At 41.2% G+C, this 24,263-nt stretch overlaps 1 protein-coding gene across 8 annotated transcripts; it reads right to left on the reverse strand.

The window, feature by feature from the left end:
• Positions 1 to 1,385: 1,385 nt before the first annotated feature.
• Positions 1,386 to 11,520, reverse strand: RAB9B (RAB9B, member RAS oncogene family). Of its 8 annotated transcripts, XM_043459667.1 has the most exons (6): positions 11,299 to 11,520; positions 10,700 to 10,803; positions 9,256 to 9,298; positions 8,828 to 8,883; positions 6,195 to 6,258; positions 1,386 to 4,894 (listed from the first exon to the last, which is right to left on the reverse strand). In XM_043459667.1, the coding sequence occupies exon 6, from the start codon at positions 4,850 to 4,852 to the stop codon at positions 4,247 to 4,249; it is 606 nt and encodes a 201-aa protein (XP_043315602.1). In that variant the 5' UTR covers positions 4,853 to 4,894; positions 6,195 to 6,258; positions 8,828 to 8,883; positions 9,256 to 9,298; positions 10,700 to 10,803; positions 11,299 to 11,520; the 3' UTR covers positions 1,386 to 4,246. The 8 variants fall into 8 exon arrangements, with proteins under 8 accessions (XP_043315602.1, XP_043315601.1, XP_043315600.1 ...); XM_043459666.1 differs by lacking the exon at positions 9,256 to 9,298 and having other exon boundaries at positions 6,168 to 6,258; XM_043459665.1 differs by lacking the exon at positions 8,828 to 8,883.
• Between the last annotated feature and the right edge of the window lie 12,743 nt (positions 11,521 to 24,263).

A 24,263-nucleotide genomic window follows, 5' to 3' on the forward strand; every position in this document is an offset into this window, starting at 1 on the left:
ACTGGAGAACGCTCACACGCTCACGTGCAGCAATGAAGAGCCAGTGTGACCAAAAGAAAATAATTAAAAATTAAATGAATAAATTTATAAATAAATAAATAAAATAATAAAAAATTAAAAAAGAAAACCTGCAAAGACAGAAAACTAGTTTTTAAAGTATCAATTTTGGATGAGCAAATCCTTTTTAAGAGCTTGGAGATCTATGACAAGATTCAATGCTTTCTGAATGGTGGTGTTGGAGAAGACTCTTGAGAGTCCCTTGGACTGCAAGAAGATCCAACCAGACAATCCTAAAGGAAATCAGTTCTGAATATTCATTGGAGGGATTGATGCTGAAGCTGAAACTCCAATACTTTGGCCACCTGATGAGAAGAACCGACTCATTGGAAAAGACCCTGACGCTTGGAAAGATTGAAGGCAGGAGGAGAAGGCGACAACAGAAGATGAGATGGTTGGATGGCATCACCAACGCGATGGACATGAGTTTGAGTAGATTCTGGGAGTTGGTGATGGACAGGGAAGCCTGGCGTGCTACAGTCCATGGGGTCACAAAGAGGTGGACATGACTGAGCAACTGAACTGAACTGAGATCTATGATCTTCTAGCTTAAAAGTGACATCATTATAGCCCAATCAAAAGGATTTCAGATGCTTGTAGTTGAGGTTGGTCTGATAATTTATTACATAGTTTTCCTTAGTGAGGGAAACAGTACATGTGGCAAAAAATCTGTTTTTTTTTTCCCCTTGTGATTTTGACTGCTGAAAGTTCCAATAGGCAAAATAGAGGGCAGGAGAGAAGAGGACTAAATCTGTGACAGATGGAATGATGTAGAAATGATGTGCTGTGGAGAGACTTGTGCTGATGTACTGGATATTCAAATCACTTGATTGATGCTAATCCAAGTCTCTTTAAGGTCCAATATGTGGGAGGCAATAGAATATTTAACAAAATTATCCTTTGCTTTCAGATTTGTTTTGTCTATATTTTCATATTTTCCTAAGATCTGGACAGTAGGCCAGTCAAGAAAATAAAGGGAACATTTAAGCTCTGTTTCTATTTTGTGATGGCTTACTTTTGTTTTAAATGATGAAGGAATAAAGTGGAGAGTCAAGATCCAATTTCTAGTCCCAATACTCTTCATGAATTAAAAACTGGCATAAGATAAAAGGAAATTTCCCACCTTAATCTTTTGAGTTTGCTTCCCAATCAGTGGAACAGTGTCTGTCTGATCAATAGGTAGTGGCTGCTTGAAGTACCACGTGAAAAAATGATTCAGGGGCCACATGTAGGACAGTCTGAATGAGTGACTTGATAGATGAATATGCTCTATCACACTCACCAGTTGTTTGAAAAGGGAAAGGGAAAAAAGAAGCACATACATTGTATACTGGTTATTCAAAATGCACTTTTTATTCACTTTAACACAGATGTTTTTTTTTTTACAGTTGAAACAAAATATCTGATACACAATTTCCAGTTTTTAGCAGCACCAGCAACAAGAGGACTGTGGAATACCTCAGGGTACAACTGAGATGGCTGAGGCAGGCACAAATTAACCTGAAATTCATCAATCCACTGAAGATATATGAAAACTGAGGCCCCCTGAATGTTAGCTTAATACATGAAAATAAATTAATAGATATTCTGTATGATGTTTTAATGGACCATTGAAAAACATTATAGTTCCAATTAGAAACATCTTGTTCCAAAAAATTCAGTGTTCATGAAAAAAACACCTACTGAAAATATTGCACTGCACATTCTAGAGTATATAATTTTCTATATGCACAGTTCCTGATACTCATAGATATCAGCCTTTGGTGTTTTTTCTTTTAATCTTAACCAAACTCTATGTCAGCACCCCACTGAGTGTTACTTACCAAAATGCCGCCACTTTTTGTCACTTAATATTAAGTGTTTTTGTTAATATATTATGTAGTGATTTGGTAGAAAAAAACCAGTATGGCTAAGAGAAAAGGGGCTTCAACTGACCTGCCAATAAAATTAACACTTGTCTTGGATGGACAGGAGGCCTATGAATGGGATACCCAAGTAATTTTTTTTTTTTTTTTTTTTTTTGCTTAAATGATCACGTGCCATTCTCATAGTGACAAGTACTTTTGTGAGTGGATGGAGGTCTTTATGAAGGCCTGAGATCTACAAATAGAAACTATTATAAGCTGAGTGCAAGTAGAAAGAGAAGGCCCCAGGTCTCATGCACTTAAAAACAATTAGCAATTAACAGTTCTGACATACAGATTTTCACTCTAACATGATTGTAGCAAAATGATCATAGTACTTGGAAACCAGTGTGGCTGGCTATAGGCATAGGCAGGATAGGGACCAATACTTAAGAGCTGTGGGGTCCCAGTTCTGGCTTCGACTTCTGGCATCAAAGTTAGTTGGACAATGGGGTCAGGACCATATTTAAATTGGAAATATTGGGTATGACTGGATTAAAATATCATCTTCCACTTAATGTTGCCAAAAAGTCCCAGAGCTCTTAAAGTACACAAGGTCCCACTTGTAAGGCTGATTCCATATGTGGCTACATTGGAGAGTTCTAGGCTATATTCCTGTGAAAGCTCCTGCCCCCTTCCTGACCTAGGTCTTTTTTACGGTCATTTTTAACTGTCCCTCATTACCTTGGGTCACTACTTTATCACTGATGTTGTAAAAGTACAGATTAAAAGCTATGCAGGACAAATAAATCAACTGACAAGAACTAGACTGCATATTCATAATAAAGTATATAGCTAGCAGTCATGGTAATCAAACTTTGATAAACTGTTTTTGTATTTTAATGTGGTATCTTCAGGATGTTTATATTTGACATGTAATGACTACTTGGAGTTCAAGAATTTTTCCTGCCACAGTGCAAAAGCAAAAGAAAGAGCTATGTAGTTGCTGTTAAAGGCTGATCCCAGAATAGTTTGAGAACTTTTAAAGACCCTTTCCATAGTCATAGCTGTTATCTTAAGATATATCTAACTATAACATGGCACTTAAACGTAGCTTGTAGCTCATAGATTCCTAGAACTTAGAGCTGAAAAGGACCTTAAACCAAACATCTAGCCAGTATAGAAATTCTTTTTATGGTATTTTAACAGATGGTCATCTAGCATCTCGAATATTTTCACTGGAAGAGGGTTCACTATTAAAGCAGACCATTCCACTGCTGGACAACTCTAATTATGAGTTCATGCTAATGCTGGGTTAAAGCATGTTCTCTTGTTACTTTCAACATCCTAGTTTGGCCAGCTGAACATACAGTGCAACATACAATAAATCAGTTCCTTCTTCTACAATAAATATTCGAGTTAAGGAACCTTATGAGAAAAGCCCAGTATCCTCCAATCTATTCTGAAGGCTTCTCTGAGAGCATAGTATGGTAGACCAAAGGACCATCACAATTATGAGCAGAGTGCACTGGATTAAAAGCCATATACTAAGCAGCATTGCTAGATAAGAGGTTGTCAGAGAAGCAACACCCCTGTGCAGCAAAAGTAGACTTACGAAGTAAAATCAAACCAACCATTTATTTGCAAGGGTGATTGGCATAATGAAGCATAATCCATTCACTAGGACCCTGTTACTTCAAATACAATGAGTATAATAAATTTCCAGAGTCATTAGTGTATCTCTTACCGAGATGGCATTTTTTTAAAGCTCAGAGGGGAGCAAACCATACACAAGTGTTTAAACAAGGCAGTGTACATCATTCATTATACTTAGCACTTCTAATCTTTACAACCTCTTTATAATTCAAGCTTAGGACATCCTAGTTTGCATTATTATCTTTATTGTAGTACATCTCAGAGCCTTATTTTTCTCCCCTTTGGCAGACATGTCAGAAACTGCTTGGTAAGAGTCAATGGTGACATTTGTTAGTTGATTAATGAAACGCTTTAAGGGATAGCTGTAGCTCTTTAACTCCTTCATGCGGCTGGGTTCTAAGATTAAACTGTGATTTGAAAAATATTTAAATCTCTCAGGACTAAAGTTTTCTGAAATGTCCTGATACACACAAGAAGGAAATAGCAGAAACTACACAAAATACAATTGGCTTGATAAAGCTTTTTTTTTCCCTTTAAATTGCTCTACAACTTCAACTTGAAAGGCTCTGGTTCACATCAGAAACTTATCTCTCATCCTTTTGTATATGTGTGCACTAATAGAGGGGCACAGTGATTCTCACACTACTGACTGATCAATTTGGGGCACATTTTTAAAAGGCTTCCTACTTTTAACAGCATGAAGATCCTGCTTTGGAACCACTGTTCAAGTCAATAGTGTGACCTAACATGCAATGCTCCAGTTGTTCCTCTACAGCCAACACCTGCCTGACAGCTTCTTCAAAGGCCACTGTCACATTAGTATCATCTTTGGCACTTGTTTCTAGATAAGGGTAATCTCCATTCTCCATGCACCAGGACTGCGCCTCCTCAGTTGTCACTTGCCTATCCTCTTTGTCTACTTTGTTCCCCAGAACTACAAAGGGGAAGTGCTCAGGGTCTTTCACATCTGCGTAGTAGATGAATTCTTTCTGCCAATTACCCAGGTTCTCAAAGCTCTGCCGGTCATCCACGCTGAAGGTCAAGAGGCAGCAGTCTGCTCCCCTGTAGAAGGGTGTCCTAAGGCTCTTGAAACGTTCCTGCCCTGCAGTGTCCCAGATCTGGAGAGTTACAAAACGTCCATCTACCTCCAAATCTCGATTTAAGAACTCTACCCCTATGGTGTGAAAAGCCTGGGAGTCAAATTTATTGGTTACATAACGGTTCATGAGTGAGCTTTTCCCAACTCCACCGTCACCCAAGAGAATGACCTTTAAGAGCAGGGATTTCCCACTCATTGTTGCAGCACCAGATGGAGAAGAGTTTATAACCAAGAGGTCCTGAAAATAAAAGAAAAAGTAGGAGGGAAAACAGTTAAACCTGAAACTGAAATTAACTTCATAGTAAATCAACTTCTTCTGAATTATGAGGCCTTCTTATTTACCTGCTCTCTATTTCATGTTCATTAAATGATATAGCAGAAGGAATAAAATTCTTTTTTGCATAAGGGAGAAAATAGGTCTTGTTTTTCTGAAGTCTCTTGCCTGTGCCAGGAAAAATGGCTGAATGCCATGGATAAATGGACTAGCAGATGGTGGTATAATCTGGTTCAGTTCTGACCCTATTCTACGGAAGAAAGCCTAGAACAGGAATGCTACTCAAATGTGTAACATCTTAACTTCTGGTTTGGACAATTCCAAACAAGAGGCAAAGAGTATGAAATTGATTAGAGGGGTCTGAAGTCTGTTCCTGATGGACCCAAGAACAACTGAGGAGAGAAAGCTGTGTAGGCTGGAATCTTGAGTTTGTTAGTAGAGGTTTTGGTTAGGATTACATTGGACCCCAGAACTTGAGAAGAAGAAAAAGATTAGCTTTCTTCAGGCATTTGCCCCATTATATTAATACTTGCATTGTTATGGATACCCTTACAAGTAAAGGATCTTCCATAATCTTTTCTTCATGGAACAATGGCACTCAAGTTGATGATTGTTGACTGGTATTATTATAAACAGCTATCATTAAGGAAGAGAATCTTGGATAGCTTATTAAATTCTGGATTTAGGTTCTAATTCCATAATGACACCAATGAAAATATACTGTAAACTCTAAAGAGCTAATGATTATACAGTATCTTTATTGTTACCTCCACATGTCTATACATGGACTATCTAGAACACATCTTAAAAAGATCAAATGTTTACTGAACAACTGTCTTGTACTAGAGTCTGTTAGGTTCTTTCAAATTAGGTCCATTGTGGAAACTCAACAATGACGATGTTTATTGGGTGTTATTTATAAAAATGACCCAAATAGATGAAAACTAATCACTCATCAAAAGAGCACTTGTTATATCTCATATTTACACTTAGGTGATGATAATACTGCATATATATACTGCATATAGAATTTGTAGTGACAAATAAAATGATTAGCATACAAAAAATTTTAAAACAACACTAAGAAATGAGCACATGAAAAAGAACACACACATTTGAAATGTAGCTTGAAAACCTCAGTAGTCCTTAGAGTTACATTGCTGTGTAGGTGTACTATGTATTTTTCTAAATATTCATTTTAAGAGATCCAATAAAAACATATAAAACGGATACCTACCCAATTGAGAATAAAATGTAAACCTACCCAGTTGGGTCTTTGTCACAATTTTAGTCTTTTTCTTGTTGTTATATTCTCTCTTTTTATGATTCTAAAAAACAGATTGGGAAACATTATTTTTAAAAATTTATTTAAAAATAAAGTTCAGTTCAGTTCAGTTCAGTCTCTCAGTTGTGTCCGACTCTTTGTGACCCCATGAATAGCAGCAGCACGCCAGGCCTCCATGTCCATCACCAGCTCCTGGAGTCTACCCAAACCCATGCCCATCAAGTCGGTGATGCCATCCAGCCATCTCATCCTCTGTTGTCCCCTTCTCCTCCTGCCTCCAATCCCTCCCAGCATCAGGGACTTTTCCAATGAGTCAACTCTTCACATGAGGTGGCCAAAGTATTGGAGTCTCAGCTTCAGCATCAGTCCTTCCAATGAACACCCAGGACTGATCTCCTTTAGGATGGACTGGCTGGATCTCCTTGCAGTCCAAGGGACTCTCAAGAGTCTTCTCCAACATAAAAATAAAGTTAAGGCTATCTATATAGAAATACTCAAGTCAGGAAAAAGACCAATCTCAATTTACCTACAGAGGATGCTTTTCACAAATATACTTAAGAGTTCAAATGGCTAAAAATGTTTATCATGGACAAAATAATTTTATTGGATGAACATTAACTCCATCCTAACTTGAATGTACTTTATATGGACAGCAAGGAGATCAAACCATTCAATCCATCAATCCTGAACATTCATTGGAAGGACTGATGCTGAAGCTCCAATGCTTTGGCCACTTGAATCGAAGAGCCGACTCATTAGAAAAGAGCTTGATGCTGGGAAAAATGGAAGGCAGGAGGAGAAGGGGACGACAGAGGACAAGATAGTTGGATGGCATCATCGGCTCAATGGACATGAGTTTGAGCAAGCCCTGGGAGATGGTGAAGGACAGGGAAGCCAGGCGTGCTGCAGTCCATGGGGTCACAAGGAGTTGGACATGATTGAGCGACTGAACAACAACAAAAAATGTTTTACATTGTCTCTGTATTGAGCTCTCTATTCAAAGTAAAAGTAAATTAAAGAAAGTAGATGATAAGGAAAGGGAAAGCACAGAGGAGTTTAAGATATGTTGAAATTCTAAGTCAGACATGAAACTCCTTCCCTTTCTACCTACCAATGATCTCCAAGAAAGTTATTAATGTATTCATCAGTCCGCCTGGAGGGTGTCTCTGCAATTGATTCCACAAGATCAGAGAGGAAAAAAATATGTTTGGGGACTCCATGTTTACCATATGTAGTCTTGGCTAATTTACTCAATTTTGTTCATCTGTCTTAAACACAGGTTTTAGCATTTAACTGGCTTTATTAAATTCAAATACAACTTCATTTAAAATTATAATTAATTATGGCAAACATCTTATTTCAGCAACATCAAGAGTACTGATCTAAAAAGAAAAAAACAGTTCCTAGTTTGTTGAGTGTTCTAACTGAGGAATTAAGAAGTTTTTAAGAAATCTCCATTGCTTAGCAATCTCATGTTAATTTTTATATTGGTCTGTAGGAAAACTTTACAGAGCAGAACTCTGGAACTCTCACTTGAAGGAAGTACTTAGGCACAATACTGACAGTATAAAGGGCCCATGCCAAGTGAGCGTCCTTAAGTTCCTAGCAAACAGGTGTTCACATCATTAAACAACTCACTAACTCTACTTTCCCAGCTGCTGCAGATAAACTCAAATGACGGGTCAAGGACCGAGTGAATATGGAAACCAAACACTCAGCTCCAGGAATAATGAGAAGTATTAATAACTATCTGAGATAGTGCTACAGTTGCTTGTGCATCCCCTATTTGGTTGTGTGCACACATAACTTCTGGGTGCATAGGCTCTACAGCAGGGAAGAGCAACGTGGTTCAATGTCAAGTGCACTGGGCTGGCAGCAATCAGGACACAAGAGTCTTCATCACTACTTTCCTACTCATTTATTTTATGAACTTGGGCAGGTCACTTAATCTTGCTGTGTTTCTTCCTGTATAAAAATAGAGCTCATAATACCTACCCTACTTAACTCACAGAATTTGGGAGGAAATGAATAACTTAAGAAATTTGCAAAGATTTGTAAGCATTTATTGAAATTTTTGGCTTGAGGTTTTTGTTCCTCTTGCTCCTCACCTCCTTTCATTCATTCACTGGTGGGGGCCTTGTGACTCCATATTAACTCTTCTCAGAAAGGGCCTACCAGTGGGAGGATAACACTTCTTCCTTTTCTCTTTCTTCCATATCTGAGAATGTCCTGTTCCCCAAAAGTTTGGATTATCTGCATATACCACAGAATCTTAGCATTGGAGGGACCTTATGGGTCTTCTGGCCCAATACTGCAACTGACGCTTGAGAAAACATTTGAGTGCCTGTCGTGTGCTCTGTTCTTACTAAGGTGATCCTCCATTTTCCTCTGTTGTCTCCAACTCCCCTTTGTTTGCTGGAGGTAAAAATGGATACAGTTTAGGCTTGTCTCCTTGCCTTCAGTCACTAGATCCTGCTCATTTTTCTTTGTGATATCCTTTTTCAGTCTTTTACTACTATCCTCATTTTGGTCCACATCTCTTTGTATCTAATCTATTGTGAAAGCTTCTTAGCTTCTTAGCTCTTGCCTCCCTGCCTCTAGTTTCTCCTTACCTAATTCATATACTTTGCAAAGCTTCCATCACTTGAGCACCCACTGGGTGTAGACCCTGTTGGAAAGCAAACATGTTTGAGGCAAGGTCTTACCTTCAAGGAGTTTATAATTTGACATATAAGCTTCAGACCTCCTAGTTGACAGTTGAAATAATATTATACTGCCTTATATTGTTAAAAAAAATCTTTTTTTCCTGCACAACCAAATTCTAAATTTCTGGATCCTAGGGCCCTTGTTTGTATATGTCTTTGAAGTCCCTTTATGTGGCACCAGAGGGATAATTGATAAGTATTTGTTTATTATTTAGGTAAATACCCAGAACTAATGCCTCTGAACTGATGCAAAGACACAATAGATACACAGTTCTGTAAGACATCCAAATATTATTAGTTATAAGGTGACTAAAGAGCAGAAGTCATGGGCTTACCTGGATCGCTTTCTAGATAGACGGGACTTAACAGGAATTCCACCTGTTGAAAGTCAGTGGAAATGCTCCAGTTTTCCTCCCTTTCCCCTCACATTTCCAATATACAAATTTCTCAATTTTCAACAAAAACAAGAGCAGAATAATTATCCCCACTTTATGTTTCCAGTGGGTGCTAGCATCATCATCATCATCTGAGTATGATACTCTTTAGAACATACTTTAAAAGAACTAGCACAGTATAAAAGTAAATCAAATGATTTTTTTCTTCAGGATATGCCACATTTATACCAAATATTAAAAGAGGGTAGCATTAAGTAGGCAAGGAAATTCTTGGATAACCCTGAGTGCATTTAGTAGGAAAGTCAAATCCCTTATACATCCCTTAAGGGTCCCTTATTAGTTTAGGATTTGGACTAAAATGTTTATTCTAATTTTGGCCCTATTCAGAGAAAGATCTGCCTTTAAATGACTCAGACATCCCAGAGATACCATTCCTCTTTCCTACTTCACTCCCCAAAACAGATTAACAAATATTTTCTAAGGATATTCACTTTTTTTCACCCCAAATAGGGTCTTGGTCTTAGACAGTAAGGTGAATTAGGAATTGACATAAGTGATACTCCCTAGCTTTCTTTGTTCTCCCACACTTTTGTTACCTTCTGAACCTGTTGTACCTGCACCCACATAGGCTTATTAAAATTATTGTATTTGGTTGAGGATGCTTGGGGGTGGAGATGGAGGTGCGTGAGGAGGCAGTACAACGGTAAGAAAGAGGTTGAACCTTTGAAAATAGTACATTTCAGTGTGATGATGGAGAGAAAAACAGAAAAGCAAATTGGAAACATCAGTTCGGCTGCCATGAGTAGGATGATGCTCAGATCCATAATGCAGATTGTTTGGGAGCAAGTTTTGAGAGAGATGTGTACAGCAGGGCTGAGGGTAGCGGGAAGAGAAGCTGAGGAGGGCTAGGCAGTGGGTGAGAGTGGCTCTGGTAGCAATCTGCACCAGGGGGAGGAGCCATAGTTAGAGCTGTGGGGAATGCCCACCTTATGGTGACACATCGGTTGAGGCTATTCGACTCACTGTGGATTCCTGGCACAATATTTGGAAATACTACACTGGCGAATTGAGTGGGGCTTTCCTTAATCTACATAAAAATCAATGCAAATAGGAACTGACTGGATCTTTGAGACCCTCTACTTGAAATGGTGTAGATTGTTTCCAATACAACCTGATGCTTGGGGTTGGGAATGGGGGATGGTTCCGAAGCAGGGAAGCCCTCTGACGCACTGGATTCATTTTGCAGAGCTAAACAAGTTATCAGCTACATCCATACTCTGAGTCCAAATGCCACATCTGTCATTGCCACTGAAATGCTATTTTTACATTTATGCCCATATTTATATCTTACATGCAACTAGAAGGGTCCAAGGTGGAATCTCACCTCTAACCTCTCCTCACAACGACGGCTCTGGGGCTATGAGCCCGAAGGCAAACTAGAAAGCAATTTGGCACTGTTCCCAGGCCACTTCTTCCTGAGTAGACAGCCTGGAGAAGAATAGGTAAGGTTTGGGTGACATTAAGTGAGCAGGGTACAGGGAAAAGAAGCTTCCTTAGGAGTCTGGGAATGCTGGCATCTCCGTGATAGGGGTCCTGTTAGCATCGGAGACCCAGAAAGTGAAGATGTCACGCATAGTTCCAGCTACCTCGGACCCAGGTCATCTCACTTCACCCCTAGCTCTGAGAACCCGCGGCTGTGGCGCATGCGCACTGAGCCACACCCGCTCCCCACGGAGCCCTGCGCCTCTGCCTGGCTTTGGCAGCTGCTCTGGATTACTCAGCAACGCCCCCCTCCACCATCACCTACCCCCGCCCCTGCAACTCCGACGCCCGCGGTGCCCAGGCCCCTTTCACAAGGTGCAAGTGCCCCCGGGTATCACCCAGACCTCCCTTCCTCCCTCTGCCCCCGGGGGCCCCATCTCCCCGCCTCCCGGGTCCTCCAGCCGCTCAGCCCCTCTCGCTGCACCCTCGCCGGCATCTTACCCAACACAATGGGAGCGAGGCGGGAGAGGGCCGTGGGGGCCAGGCCGGTGAGCCCTCCGTGCCGGCAATCCGGTTCCGCGGCGACACCGTCACCGCTCCTGCCGCCTCCTCGTCCTCAACGGGGCGGCAAGTGCAGCTTGGACCTCGGTAGCCTGACAGCTGCCGCTCGCGCCCGCCGCTGCCGCCGCGCAGCGTCTCGCGCTCGCGCCCGCCAGAGGAGGGGGCGGGGCCCGCGCCGCCTCCTATCGCCCTTTTCCCGGCGCGGAGGACCCGGCGTAGCCGCCTCCCGCCCTCGCCGGTAGCCAGCACTCTCTGGCTCGCTCACACTTCTTTCCGGCTCAGTGGCCAACCCTGGTTTCCTTTGTCTTCCTCCCCTCCCCTCGCAGATCAGTAGGCACAGCGACAATGGACCCACAAACATTGCTCTCCCACTTAGCTCCTCCGTAGCCACAGTCCCATTTCTGGCAATTACCTTCGACCTACTGCACAACTTAGCGACTAAACCATCACCTACCTCCTTTACCCTACCTTCAAACCCGCTGCTTTTCTCAAGATGATAGCACATACACTTAATTATTCTTGTTTAAAATAATTCAGGGAAATACATGATCACGACACATTACTAGGCCCTGTAGCTGGCTAATGCTCATGAAATTCTCAAGGCAATCCGAGAGGAAAGGTTCTCATCTGTAGCTCAGGCATAGAAAGCACACTGCCCTTTACCTTTACAGGTTACCGTTCTGGAGGGCCACCCTGAGAGCATTACCTGAGGTTCCCAGAAACGTTACTGGGGTAGAATGAAATGTTCCAATTTGGCCTATACACCCACCCAATCACTTCTTTTTGTCTCCTGTGCCCCTCTGGTGTTGTGATGTACTGTGCTTTGTCCCTCAGTCGTGTCCGACTCCTTGCGACTCCATGGACTATAGCTCGCCAGGCTCTTCTGTCCATGAGGATTCTTCAGGCAAGTTTACTGGAGTGAGTTGCCATGCCCTCCTCCAGGGGATCTTCCTGACTCAGGGATCCAACTCAGGTCTCCCTCATTGCAGTCGGATTCTTTATTGACTGAGCCACCGGGGATGCCCGTGCCCCTCTGGTACCTCCAACTAATTTGTGATTTTTTTTTTTCACCTGAAATCAAAGGAGGATGGAGCTTCTGGGGTCATTTAGCCTGCATTCCATCTTTGTCAAGCAGATTCATCTCTGAAGCTTCCCCGTTGCCTGATAATCTGTCCCTAATGTGGCACTACGCCTCATTCTCCATGTGCTCCCTCAGGGCCTTCAGGTACCCTCCCTCTAAGAAGGCCACACTCTCTCTACCTCTTCCCGAGTTAACCACTCAGTCAAGCCCATAGGTCCCAGCTTAAATATCACTTCCTCAGGGTAGCCTTTCTCAATCCCAGAGTAGAGAAAGTGCTCCAATTTATTCTCTTGTAGTCTCCTGTATAGCCTGCTGTACTTTTCTTTGTAATTCTTTGCAGTTTATGATGAGATTTTTTTTTAATTTTAAAATTTTAATTGGCATATAGTTGATATACAATATTGTGTAAGTTACAGGTGTACAACAGAATGATTCACAATTTTATACTCCATTTATAGTTATTATAAAATATTGGTTAAATTCCCCATGTTGTACAATATATTCTTGTAGCTTATTTTATACATAATAGTTGCATCTCTTAGTCCCTTACCCCTATCTTGCCGCTTCCCCCTTCCCTCTCCCCACTGGTAACCAGTAGTATGTTCTCTTTATCTGCGTGTCTGTTTCTTTTATTATATTCACTGGTTTGTTTTATTTTTTATATTCCACATATAAGTGATGTCATATGGTGTTTGTCTATCTCTGTCTGACATTTCACTTAGCATAATACCCTCCAAGTCCATCCATGTGTGGGTGCTCAGTTGCTTCAGTCATGTCCTACTCTTTGCAAACCTATGGACTGTAGCCCACCAGGTTCCTTGGTCCATGGGATTTTCCAAGCAAGAATACTAGACTTGGTTGTCATGCCCTTCTCCAAGGATGCATGCATCTTTTCAAATTAGTGTTTTCATTTTTTTCCGGATATATGCCCAGGAGTGGAATTGCTAGGTCATATGATAGTTATATTTTTAGTTTTTTGAGAAACCTCCATACTGTTTTTCACAGTGGCTGCACCAATTTACATTCCCACCAACAATGGACGAGGGTTCCCTTTTCTCCACACCTTTGCCAATATTTGTCATTTGTGTTCTTTTTAATGATAGCCATTCTGACAGGTGTGAGGTGATATCTCATTGTGGTTCTAATTTGTATTTCTTTGATAATTAATGATATTGAGCACATTTTCATGTGCTTGTTGGTCACCTGAGTGTCCTCTTTGTAAAAATGTTTATTCAGATCTTCTGGCCATTTTTGGATGGGGTTACTTGAATTTTTTATGTTGAGTTGTATGAGCTGTTTATATATTTTGGATATTAACCCCTTATCAGTCATATCATTTGCAAATGTCTCTCATTCAGTAGGTTGTCTTTATGAGGAGATATTTAAGTGTATAATTATTTGTTTGATACCTGCCTTCCTCCACTGGGATTCCCTTGTAGCTCAGTCGGTAAAGAATCTGCCTGCAGTGCAGGAGACCCAGGTTTGATCCCTGGGTTGGGAAGATCCCCTGGAGAAGGAAATGGCAGCCCACCTTAGTATCCTTGCCTGGAAAATCTCATGGACAGAGGAGCCTGGTGGCTGCAGTCCATGGGGTCACAAAGAGTTGGGCACGACTGAGCGACTAACACGTACTTCCTCCACTAAACTATATTGCATTATAAAGTCAAGAACTGTGACTGTGTAGATTCATCAGCATATCCACAGAGCCTAGGGCAATGCTTGTTACACAGGACATGCTCAGAAAATATTTGTTGAATATGAATGTTGTTTCATCAATAGTTATTGTTAAAAAGAAAATGAATGTATCTAACTGAATTCCTTGTGCTCCTACATAAATCAATTCTGCTCCCTATACACACTGAAACACTCTTCTGTTGAAGAAGTGCTCATAGTCCTTTAAAGCAATTGCTTTACTCACACATTCTTATCTGTAATATTAATGAAAGAGAACTTTTCAGCATGGGCCCCAATGTATGTATATGTATTTATAGATTTCATACTTGTACTACTGTGCATATCTACTTTGTATATTCATTATAATACATATACATTGAAAATATTCCAACACAGAAAATTGAAAAGAATAACAAAAAATTGTTAGTGTTCCAATGCTTTCTTTCTGCACTGTATTGAACTGTTTAGTGAACTGCTCAAAATAGCAGTCCTTCATATTTGAGCAGAGAATTCGATGGCACCCCACTCCAGTACTCTTGCCTGGAAAATCCCATGGATGGAGGAGCCTGGTAGGCTGCAGTCCATGGGGTCACTAAGAGTCGGACACGACTGAGTGACTTCACTTTCACGCATTGGAGAAGGAAATGGCAACCCACTCCAGTGTTCTTGCCTGGAGAATCCCAGGGATGCAGGAGCCTGGTGGGCTGCCGTCTATGGAGTCGCACAGAGTCGGACATGACTGAAGCGACTTAGCAGCAGCAGCAGCAGCAGCATATTTGAGTCTGTCATCCTTATGGGAATCTAGTTTATCTTTGTTCTTTTCTCACAGATGCTATTTTCCAACAGTTTGATTATCTCTGAAAATCAAACCCTCCCAACCTATTTGCAAGTTTTATGGGCCTTTTAATTTCTAGACTTGGACACCCAGTTCTGTAGTCAGGAGCTCATAACTGCTGAAGACATTACATATTTGCAGAATGTTGGAATCCTTAGAGGGTAATTAATTAATCCATAGGGTTAAGCAAAATTCTATGTTAGCCCAAAGTTTCCTAAACAAATCCGATATTAAAAGAGTCTCTAGAGACTATTTCAAAAGCATCTACCATCCACATAGACTAGAAGAAACATGATTAACACTAATCATGAGGGAACAGCACAAAGCAAATAGCTCAAAGTTTCAAAGTTCCAGCTGTGGGTTTTGGGACTCTCAGACTGGACTATTCCAAATGATCCATCATTGAGATCTGTCAAACTATGCCCTCCATCAGTGATAATTCCATGCATAATGAAATAATATAATCCTATCTTTGTAGCATAGTGACACACACACACACACACACACACAACTTTTCTATCAAAACTACAATCATACTGTAGTTGGTAGATTGAAGACTAAAGAAAAATTGTCTCTAAATACTAAAGAAAAGGTTACCTTTGGAGAGTGACACACACATGCAAAGATCAGCATTTAGTGTATGAAATCTATTTCATCCAAAAGCGCCCAATGCTGATTCGGTTTTAAATACATTGATATGGGCTTAAAGAAGACATAATTTGAATGTGATTAGTATAAAAGAAAAGACTGATGTTGTGTTCATAAAGTGCTTATGAACAAAAGAGTTTCTTTTTTATTTTATTTTATTTTTTTTATTAGTTGGGGGCTAATTACTTCACAACATTTCAGTGGGTTTTGTCATACATTGACATGAATCAGCCATGGAGTTACATGTATTCCCCATCCAGATCCCCCCTCCCACCTCCCTCTCCACCCGATTCCTCTGGGTCTTCCCAGTGCACCAGGCCGAGTACTTGTCTCATGCATCCCACCTGGGCTGGTTGATCTTTTTTCAGCACATAGATAATAATCATGCTGTTCTTTCGCCAAAAACATCACCCTCAGACTTTCCCCCAAGAGTTCAAAAGTCTGTTCTGTACTTCTGTGTCTCTTTTCTTTTGCATATAGGGTTATCGTTACCATCTTTCTAAATTCCATATATATGTGTTAGTATACTGTAATGTTCTTTATCTTTCTGGCTTACTTCACTCTGTATAATGGGCTCCAGTTTCATCCATCTCATTAGAACTGATTCAGATGAATTCTTTTTAACGTCTGAGTAATATTCCATGGTGTATATGTACCACAGCTTCCTTATCCATTCGTCTGCTGATTGGCATCTAGGTTGCTTCCATGTCCTGGGTATTACAAACAGTGCTGCGATGAACATTGGGGTGCACGTGTCTCTTTCAGATCTGGTTTCCTCAGTGTGTATGCCCAGAAGTGGGATTGCTGGGTCATATGGCAGTTCTGTTTCCAGTTTTTTAAGAAATCTCCACACTGTTGTCCATAGTGGCTGTACTAGTTTGCATTTCCACCAACAGTGTAAGAGGGTTCCCTTTTCTCCACACCCTCTCCAGCATTTATTGCTTGTAGACTTTTGGATAGCAGCCATCCTGACTGGCGTGTAATGGTACCTCATTGTGGTTTTGATTTGCATTCTCTGATAATGAGTGATGTTGAGCATCTTTTCATGTGTTTGTTAGCCATCCTGTATGTTTTTTGGAGAATGTCTGTTTAGTCTTTGGGCCATTTTTTGATTGGGTATGTTATTTTTCTGGAATTGAGTGCAGGAGTTGCTTGTATAATTTTTGAGATTAATCCTTGTCATTGCTTCATGTGCTATTTTTCTTCCCAATGCTGAGGGCTGTTTTCCCTTATTATAGGTTTCTTTCTGTTGTGGCCAAAAGTTTTTAAGTTATAGTCCATTTGTTTAGTTTTGCTTTTATTTCCATATTCTGGGAGGTGGGTCATAGAGGATCTTGCTGTGATTTATGTCGGAGAGTGTTTTGCCTATGTTCTCCTCTAGGAGTTTTATAGTTTCTGGTCTTACATTTAGATCTTTAATCCATTTTGAGTTTATTTTTGTGTATGGTGTTAGAAAGTGTTCTAGTTTCATTCTTTTACAAGTGGTTGACCAGTTTTCCCAGCACCACTTGTTAAAGAGGTTGTCTTTTTTCCATTGTATATCCTTGCCTCCTTTGTCAAAGATAAGGTGTCCATAGGTTCGTGGATTTATCTCTGGGCTTTCTATTCTGTTCCATTGATCTCTATTTCTGTCTTTGTGCCAGTACCATACTGTCTTGATGACTGTGGCTTTGTAGTAGAGTCTGAAGTCAGGCAGGTTGATTCCTCCAGTTCCATTCTTCTTTCTCAAGATTGCTTTGGCTATTTGAGTTTTTTTGTATTTCCATACAAATTGTGAAATTATTTGTTCTAGTTCTGTGAAAAATACCGTTGGTAGCTTGATAGGGAGTGCATTGAATCTGTAGATTGCTTTGGGTAGTATAGCCATTTTGACAATATTCATTCTTCCAATCCATGAACATGGTATGTTTCTCCATCTGTTTGTGTCCTCTTTGAGTTCTTTCATCAGTGTTTTATAGTTTTCTATTATAGGTCTTTTGTTTCTTCAGGTAGATATACTCCTAAATATTTTATTCTTTTTGTTGCAATGGTGAATGGTATTGTTTCCTTAATTTCTCTTTCTGTTTTCTCATTGTTATTGTATTGGAATGCAAGGGATTTCTGTGTGTTAATTTTATATCCTGCAAATTTACTGTATTTGCTGATTAGTTCTAGTAATTTTCTGGTAGAGTCTTTAGGGTTTTCTATGTAGAGGACCATGTCATCTGCAAACAGTGAGAGTTTCACTTCTTCTTTTCCTATCTGGATTCCTTTTACTTCTTTTTCTGCTCTGATTGCTGTGGCCAAAACTTCCAAAACTATGTTGAATAGTAGTGGTGAGAGTGGGCACCCTTGTCTTGTCCCTAATTTTAGGGGAAATGCTTTCTCATTGACTCTTTTTTATTTCTTTAAGGTCCTTGTTAAACATTTCCCGCATCTTCTCAATCCTTGCCTCCAGGCTATTTATCTGTAACTCCATTTTGTTTTTAAGATTTTGGATCATTTTTATTATCATTATTCTACATTCTTTTTTAGGTAGATTCCCTATCACCTCCTCTTTTGTTTGGCTTGTTGGGAATTATTCATGTTCCTTTACCTGTTGGGTATTTCTCTGCCTTTTCATCTTGTTTAGATTACTGTGTTTGGGGTGGCCTTTCTCTATTTTGATGGTCTGTGATTCCTTTTTATTGCGGAGGTTTCTCCCAGAGGGTGGGGTTGGACGATTGGCTTGTCAAGGTTTCCTGGTTAGGGAAGCTTGTGTCGGTGTTCTGGTGGGTGGAGCTGGATTTCTTCTCTCTGGAGTGCAATGGAGTGTCCAGTAGTGAGTTCTGAGATGGGTCTATGGGTTTGGTGTGACTTTGGGCAGCCTGTATGTTGACACTCAGGGTGATGTTCCTGTGTTGCTGGAGAATTTGCATGGTATTTCTTGCTGTGGAACTTATTGGCTCTTGGGTGGTGGTTGGTTTCAGTGTAAGTATGGAGGTTTTTGGATGATCTCTTTTTACTTAATGTTCTCTATAGGCAGGAGTTCTCTGGTGTTCTCAGGTTTTGGACTTAAGTCTCCTGCCTCTGGATTTCAGTTTTATTCTTCCAGTAGCCTCAAGACTTTCCATGCATACAGCACTGATAAAAAAAACTACTAGGTTAATGGTGGAAAGATTCTCCACAGTGAGATACACCCAGAGCGGTTCACAGAGTTACATGAAGAAGAGGAGAGGGAGGAAGGAGATAGAGGTGAGCAGGAGGAGAAAAAGGGGGACTCAAGAGGAGAGAGACAGATCTAGGCAGTACTCTGTCCCCTAAGTGTTCTCCACAGTCCTGAACACCCACAGAGATTCACAGAATTGGATTGAGAAGAGAAGGGGTGGGAGGAAATAGAGGTGATCTGGGGGAGAAAAAGGAGTGTCAAAAGGGGGAGAGAGTAATCATCACACTCCTGAGTAAAAATGGGTTCTGAATATTGGATTCCTAAATGTCCAAAATTGATATCAAATTCTGAAAAACAAAGATTAAAAATCTAGAGTAGAGGTTAGACTCTTAAAAATACAATATTAAAAAAAAACAAAAAATTTAAGAAATATATATGAAGTTTGCTTTCAAAATAGCGTCCCCTTTTTGTTTTGCCAGGTTATAGTGGGTTATATAAATGAATATTAAGGAGTAATAGAGGAGTAATAGGGGACTTTAAAAAAAAGAAAGAGAAAAATATTTTTTAATTAAAAAAATAATAATAGTAAAAATATATCTAGGAATTTCTCTGGAGCTGTTGCGGGCAGTGTGGGTTTGGTTCAGTTTCAGATAGCTCCTTGTGCCAGCTTACACTTCTCAATATCTATAGGCCCCTTCTTGTGTAGTCGGTGTTAACTATAGGGATTTTAATCTGTTGCAACTGTCACTTCTAAAGCGATTCCCTTTGTTTTTTTGGCTTCTGTTTGCAGGTCTCTACAGTGTCTAATTTCCGCCCTGACACAAGGTGGTGGAGGTCGTCTCTTGTTTAGGTTCACTTCTTTAGTTGTGCTGTGGGGAGGGAGGGACACTGCAGACAAATGTCACTGGTGTGTGGGCGGAATACTTGCAGTGTTCTGGCACACCGAGTTTGCCCCCGCTCATGGCGTGTGTGCTTTCCCCATCTACACTGCTCAGGCTCCAGGTTGCTCTACAGGGAGTGGGCCCTGGGTTGTGTGCACTTCCCAGGCCTAAGCCGCTCAGGTTCAGGTTTTCGGGTATTCCACAAATGCCCAAACTCGGTTGGGCCTGCATTTGTGCCTTCCCCATCAGAGCAGCTCAGGCAACCAGAAGCTTGACGAGCGCACTCTCCCCGGGTGCAGTGCACCTTATTCCCTCCGTGGTCCCAGCCTCAGTTTCTGGGCGCGCCGATTGGGTGCACCTTGTGTCTCTTCTGGGGAGCTGGTTCCTGGCTGCGACCCTCCCGGTGGATGTCAACCATCCACAATCTCAAGAAGTCTTTGATTAGAGACTGGAGGCCTGTTTGCAGTTTGGTAGGGGGTGCCGTCTCTGGGGCCAAGTTTGCCCCTTTCCCCTTTCCCCTCCCCCCTGCCTCCTGCCTCTGTCGGGAGATGGGCCAGTTCACAGCTGGCTAGCTCTTCTCTGGTACTCGCTCCGTCCTTTGTTCTGGGAATGGGCGGGTAGTTCCTAAGTTTAGGGCTTTCCCCAGGTTAATTCTCTCTCTCACTATCCCAGTTTAAGCAGCCATGAAGAGAAACCCCACGTCCAAGGTAAGAGAAACCCAAGTAAGAAGGTAGGTGTTGCAAGAGGGCATCAGAGGGCAGACACACTAAAACCATAATCACAGAAAACCAGCCAACTTGATCACAGGCCCACAGTCTTGTCTAACTCAATGAAACTAAGCTATGCCATGTGGGGCCACCCAAGATGGTCGGGTCATGGTGGAGAGGTCTGACAGAATGTGGTCCACTGGAGAAGGGAATGGCAAACCACTTCAGTATTCTTGCCTTGAGAACCCCATGAACAGTATGAGAAGGCAAAATGATAGGATACTGAAAGATGAACCCCTCAGGTCGGTAGGTGCCCAATATGCTACTGGAGATCAGTGGAGAAATAACTCCAAAAAGAATGAAGGGATGGAGCCAAAGCAAAAACAACACCCAGTTGTGGATGTGACTGGTGATAGAAGCAAGGTCCGATGCTTTAAAGAGCAATATTGCATAGGAATCTGGAATGTTAGGTCCATGAATCAAGGCAAATTGGAAGTGGTCAAACAGGAGATGGCAAGAGTGAATGTTGACATTCTAGGAATCAGCGAACTAAAATGGACTGGAATGGGTGAATTTAACTCAGATGACCATTATATCTACTACTGTGGGCAGGGATTCCTTAGAAGAAATGGAGTAGACATCATGGTCAACAAGAGTCTGAAATGCAGTACTTGGATGCAATCTCAAAAATGACAGAATGATCTCTGTTCATTTCCAAGGAAAACCATTCAATATTATGGTAATCCAAGCCTATGCCCCAACCAGTAATGCTGAAGAAGCCAAAGTTGAATGGTTCTATGAAGACCTACAAAACCTTTTAGAACGAACACCCCCAAAAAGATGTCCTTTTCATTATAGGGGACTGGAATGCAAGAGTAGGAAGTCAAGAAATACCTGGAGTAACAGGCAAATTTGGCCTTGGAGTACGGAATGAAGCTGGGCAAAGGTTAATAGAGTTTTGCCAAGAGAACGCACTGGCCATAGCAAACACCCTCTTCCAACAACACAAGAGAAGACTCTACACATGGACATCACCAGATGGTCAACACCGAAATCAGATTGATTATATTCTTTGCAGCCAAAGATGGAGAAGCTCTATACAGTCAGCAAAAACAAGACTGGGAGCTGACTGTGGCTCAGATCATGAACTCCTTATTGCCAGATTCAGACTTAAGTTGAAGACAGTGGAGAAAACCACTAGACCATTCAGGTATGACCTAAGTCAAATCCCTTATGCCTATACAGTGGAAGTGAGAAATAGATTTCAGGGACTAGATCTGATAGACAGTGTGCCTGATGAACTATGGACGGAAGTTCATGACATTGTACAGGAGACAGGGATCAAGACCATCCCCATGGAAAAGAAATGCAAAAAGGCAAAATGGTTCTCTGGAGAGGCCTTACAAATAGCTGTGAAAAGAAGAGAAGTAAAAAGCAAAGGAGAAAAGGAAAGATATTCCCATTTGAATTAAGAGTTCCAAAGAATAGCAAGGAGAGATAAGAAAGCCTTCCTCAGAGATCAATGCAAAGAAATAGAGGAAAACAACAGAATGCGAAAGACTAGAGATCTCTTCAAGAAAACTAGAGATACCAAGGGAATATTTCATGCAAAAATGGGCTCAATAAAGGACAGAAATGGTAGGGACCTAACAGAATCAGAAGATATTAAGAAGAGGTGGCAAGAATACACAGAAGAACTGTACTAAAAAGATCTTAATGACCCAGATAATCACAATGGTGTGATCACTCACCTAGAGCCAGACATCTTGGAATGCGAAGTCAAGTGGGCCTTAGAAAGCATCACTACGAACAAAGCTAGTGGATGTGATGGAATTCCAGTTGAGCTATTTCAAATCCTGAAAGATGATGCTGTGAAAGGGCTGCACTCAATATGCCAACAAATTTAGGAAACTCAGCAGTGGCCACAGGACTGGAAAAGGTCAGTTTTCATTCCAATCCCTAAGAAAACAATCCCAAAGAATGCTCAAACTACTGCACAATTGCACTCATCTCACATGCTAGTAAAGTAATGCTTAAAATTCTCCAAGCCAGGCTTCAGCAATACCTGAACCATGAACTTCCAGACGTTCAAGCTGGTTTTAGAAAAGGCAGAGGAACCAGAGATCAAATTGCCAATATCTGCTGGATCATCAAAAAAGCAAGAGAGTTCCAGAAAAACATCTACTTCTGCTTTATTGACTATGCCAAAGCCTTCGACTGTGTGGATCACAGTAAACTGTGGAAAATTCTGAAAGAGATGGGAATACCAGACCACCTGACCTGCCTCTTGAGAAACCTGCATGCAGGTCAGGAAGCAACAGTTAGAACTGGACATGGAGCAACAGACTGGTTCCAAATAGGAAAAGGAGTTCGTCAAGGCTGTATATTGTCACCCTGCTTATTTAACTTATATGCAGAGTACATCATGAGAAACGCTGGGCTGGAAGAAGCACAAGCTGGAATTAAGATCGCCAGGAGAAATATCAATAACCTGAGATATGCAGTTGACACCACCCTTATGGTAGAAAGTGAAGAGGAACTAAAAAGCCTCTTGATGAAAGTGAAAGAGGAGAGTGAAAAAGTTGGCTTAAAGCTCAACATTCAGAAAACTAAGATCATGGCATCTGGTCCCATCACTTCATGGGAAATAGATGAAGAGATAGTGGAAACAGAGTCAGACTTTATTTTTTTGGGCTCCAAAATCACTGCAGATGGTGATTGCAGCCATGAAATTAAAAGATGCTTACTCCTTGGAAGGAAAGTTATGACCAACCTAGATAACATATTAAAAAGCAGAGACATTACTTTGCCAACAGAGGTCCGTCTAGTCAAGGCTATGGTTTTTCCAGTAGTCATGTATGGATGTAAGAGTTGGACTGTGAAGAAAGATGAGTGCCTAAAAATGGATATTTTTGAACTGTGGTGTTGGAGAAGACTTTTGAGAGTCCCTTGGACTGCAAGGAGATCCAGCCAGTCCATCCTAAATGAGATCAGTTCTGGGTGTTCATTGGAGGGACTGATGCTGAAGCTGAAACTCCAGTACTTTGGCCACCTCATGGGAAGAGCTGACTCATTTGAAAAGACCCTGACGCTGGGAAAGATTGAGAGTAGGAGGAGACAGGGGATTAGATGGCTGGATGGCATCATTGACTCGATGGACAGGAGTTTGAGTAAACTCTGGGAGCTGGTGATGGACAGGGAGGTCTGGAGTGCCACGATTCATGGGGTCACAAAGAGTCGGACACTGCTGACTGACCGAACCAAACTGAACTGAGATCTCATGTGACTTCTGCCAATAGAAGTGTGGGCTGAAAGGAGCCATTTTGTCTTCCTGCCACGGTGAGCAGGAGGGACCCCTGACTTCCCGCTTGCCAAATTATATGTGTTTGTCTTTTCATTATGTGCTCACCCCTATTTCAGGTCTTTCTCACCTACTGTGCAGTACGTGGCAATATATAATGGAAGCTAGAGTAGTTTGGGTGAAATATGTTTCTATAATTATTTGGAGGAAGCAGTTGACATCATGGAAAAATCATGAGACCAGTTGTTAGCATGCCTGGGTTTTGATGCTGGCTGACTCTTATAGGATGTAGGTGACCTCTGCTAACCTCTCAATCCTCAGTTTCTCCACTTATAAAACAAGGGTGACATTACCTACCCTGCCATCATCATAAAGTTGCTAAATGAGATAATGTCCATGAAGCATTTTGGAAAATGAAAAGCAGTATCCAAATATATAAATTTCATACATTAATTAGTTATTGAGGTTTTTAACAAATTAATTTATTTATTTTGGACTTCCCTGGTGGCTCAGACAGTAAAGCATCTGTCTACAATGCTGGAGACCTGGGTTCGATTCCTGGGTCTGGAAGATCCCCTTGAGAAGGAAATGGCAACCCACTCCAGTACTCTTGCCTGAAAAATCCCATGGACGGAGGAGCCTGGTAGACCA

This window comes from Cervus canadensis, chromosome X (genome assembly GCF_019320065.1).
Source record: "Cervus canadensis isolate Bull #8, Minnesota chromosome X, ASM1932006v1, whole genome shotgun sequence".
NCBI lineage: Eukaryota > Metazoa > Chordata > Mammalia > Artiodactyla > Cervidae > Cervus > Cervus canadensis.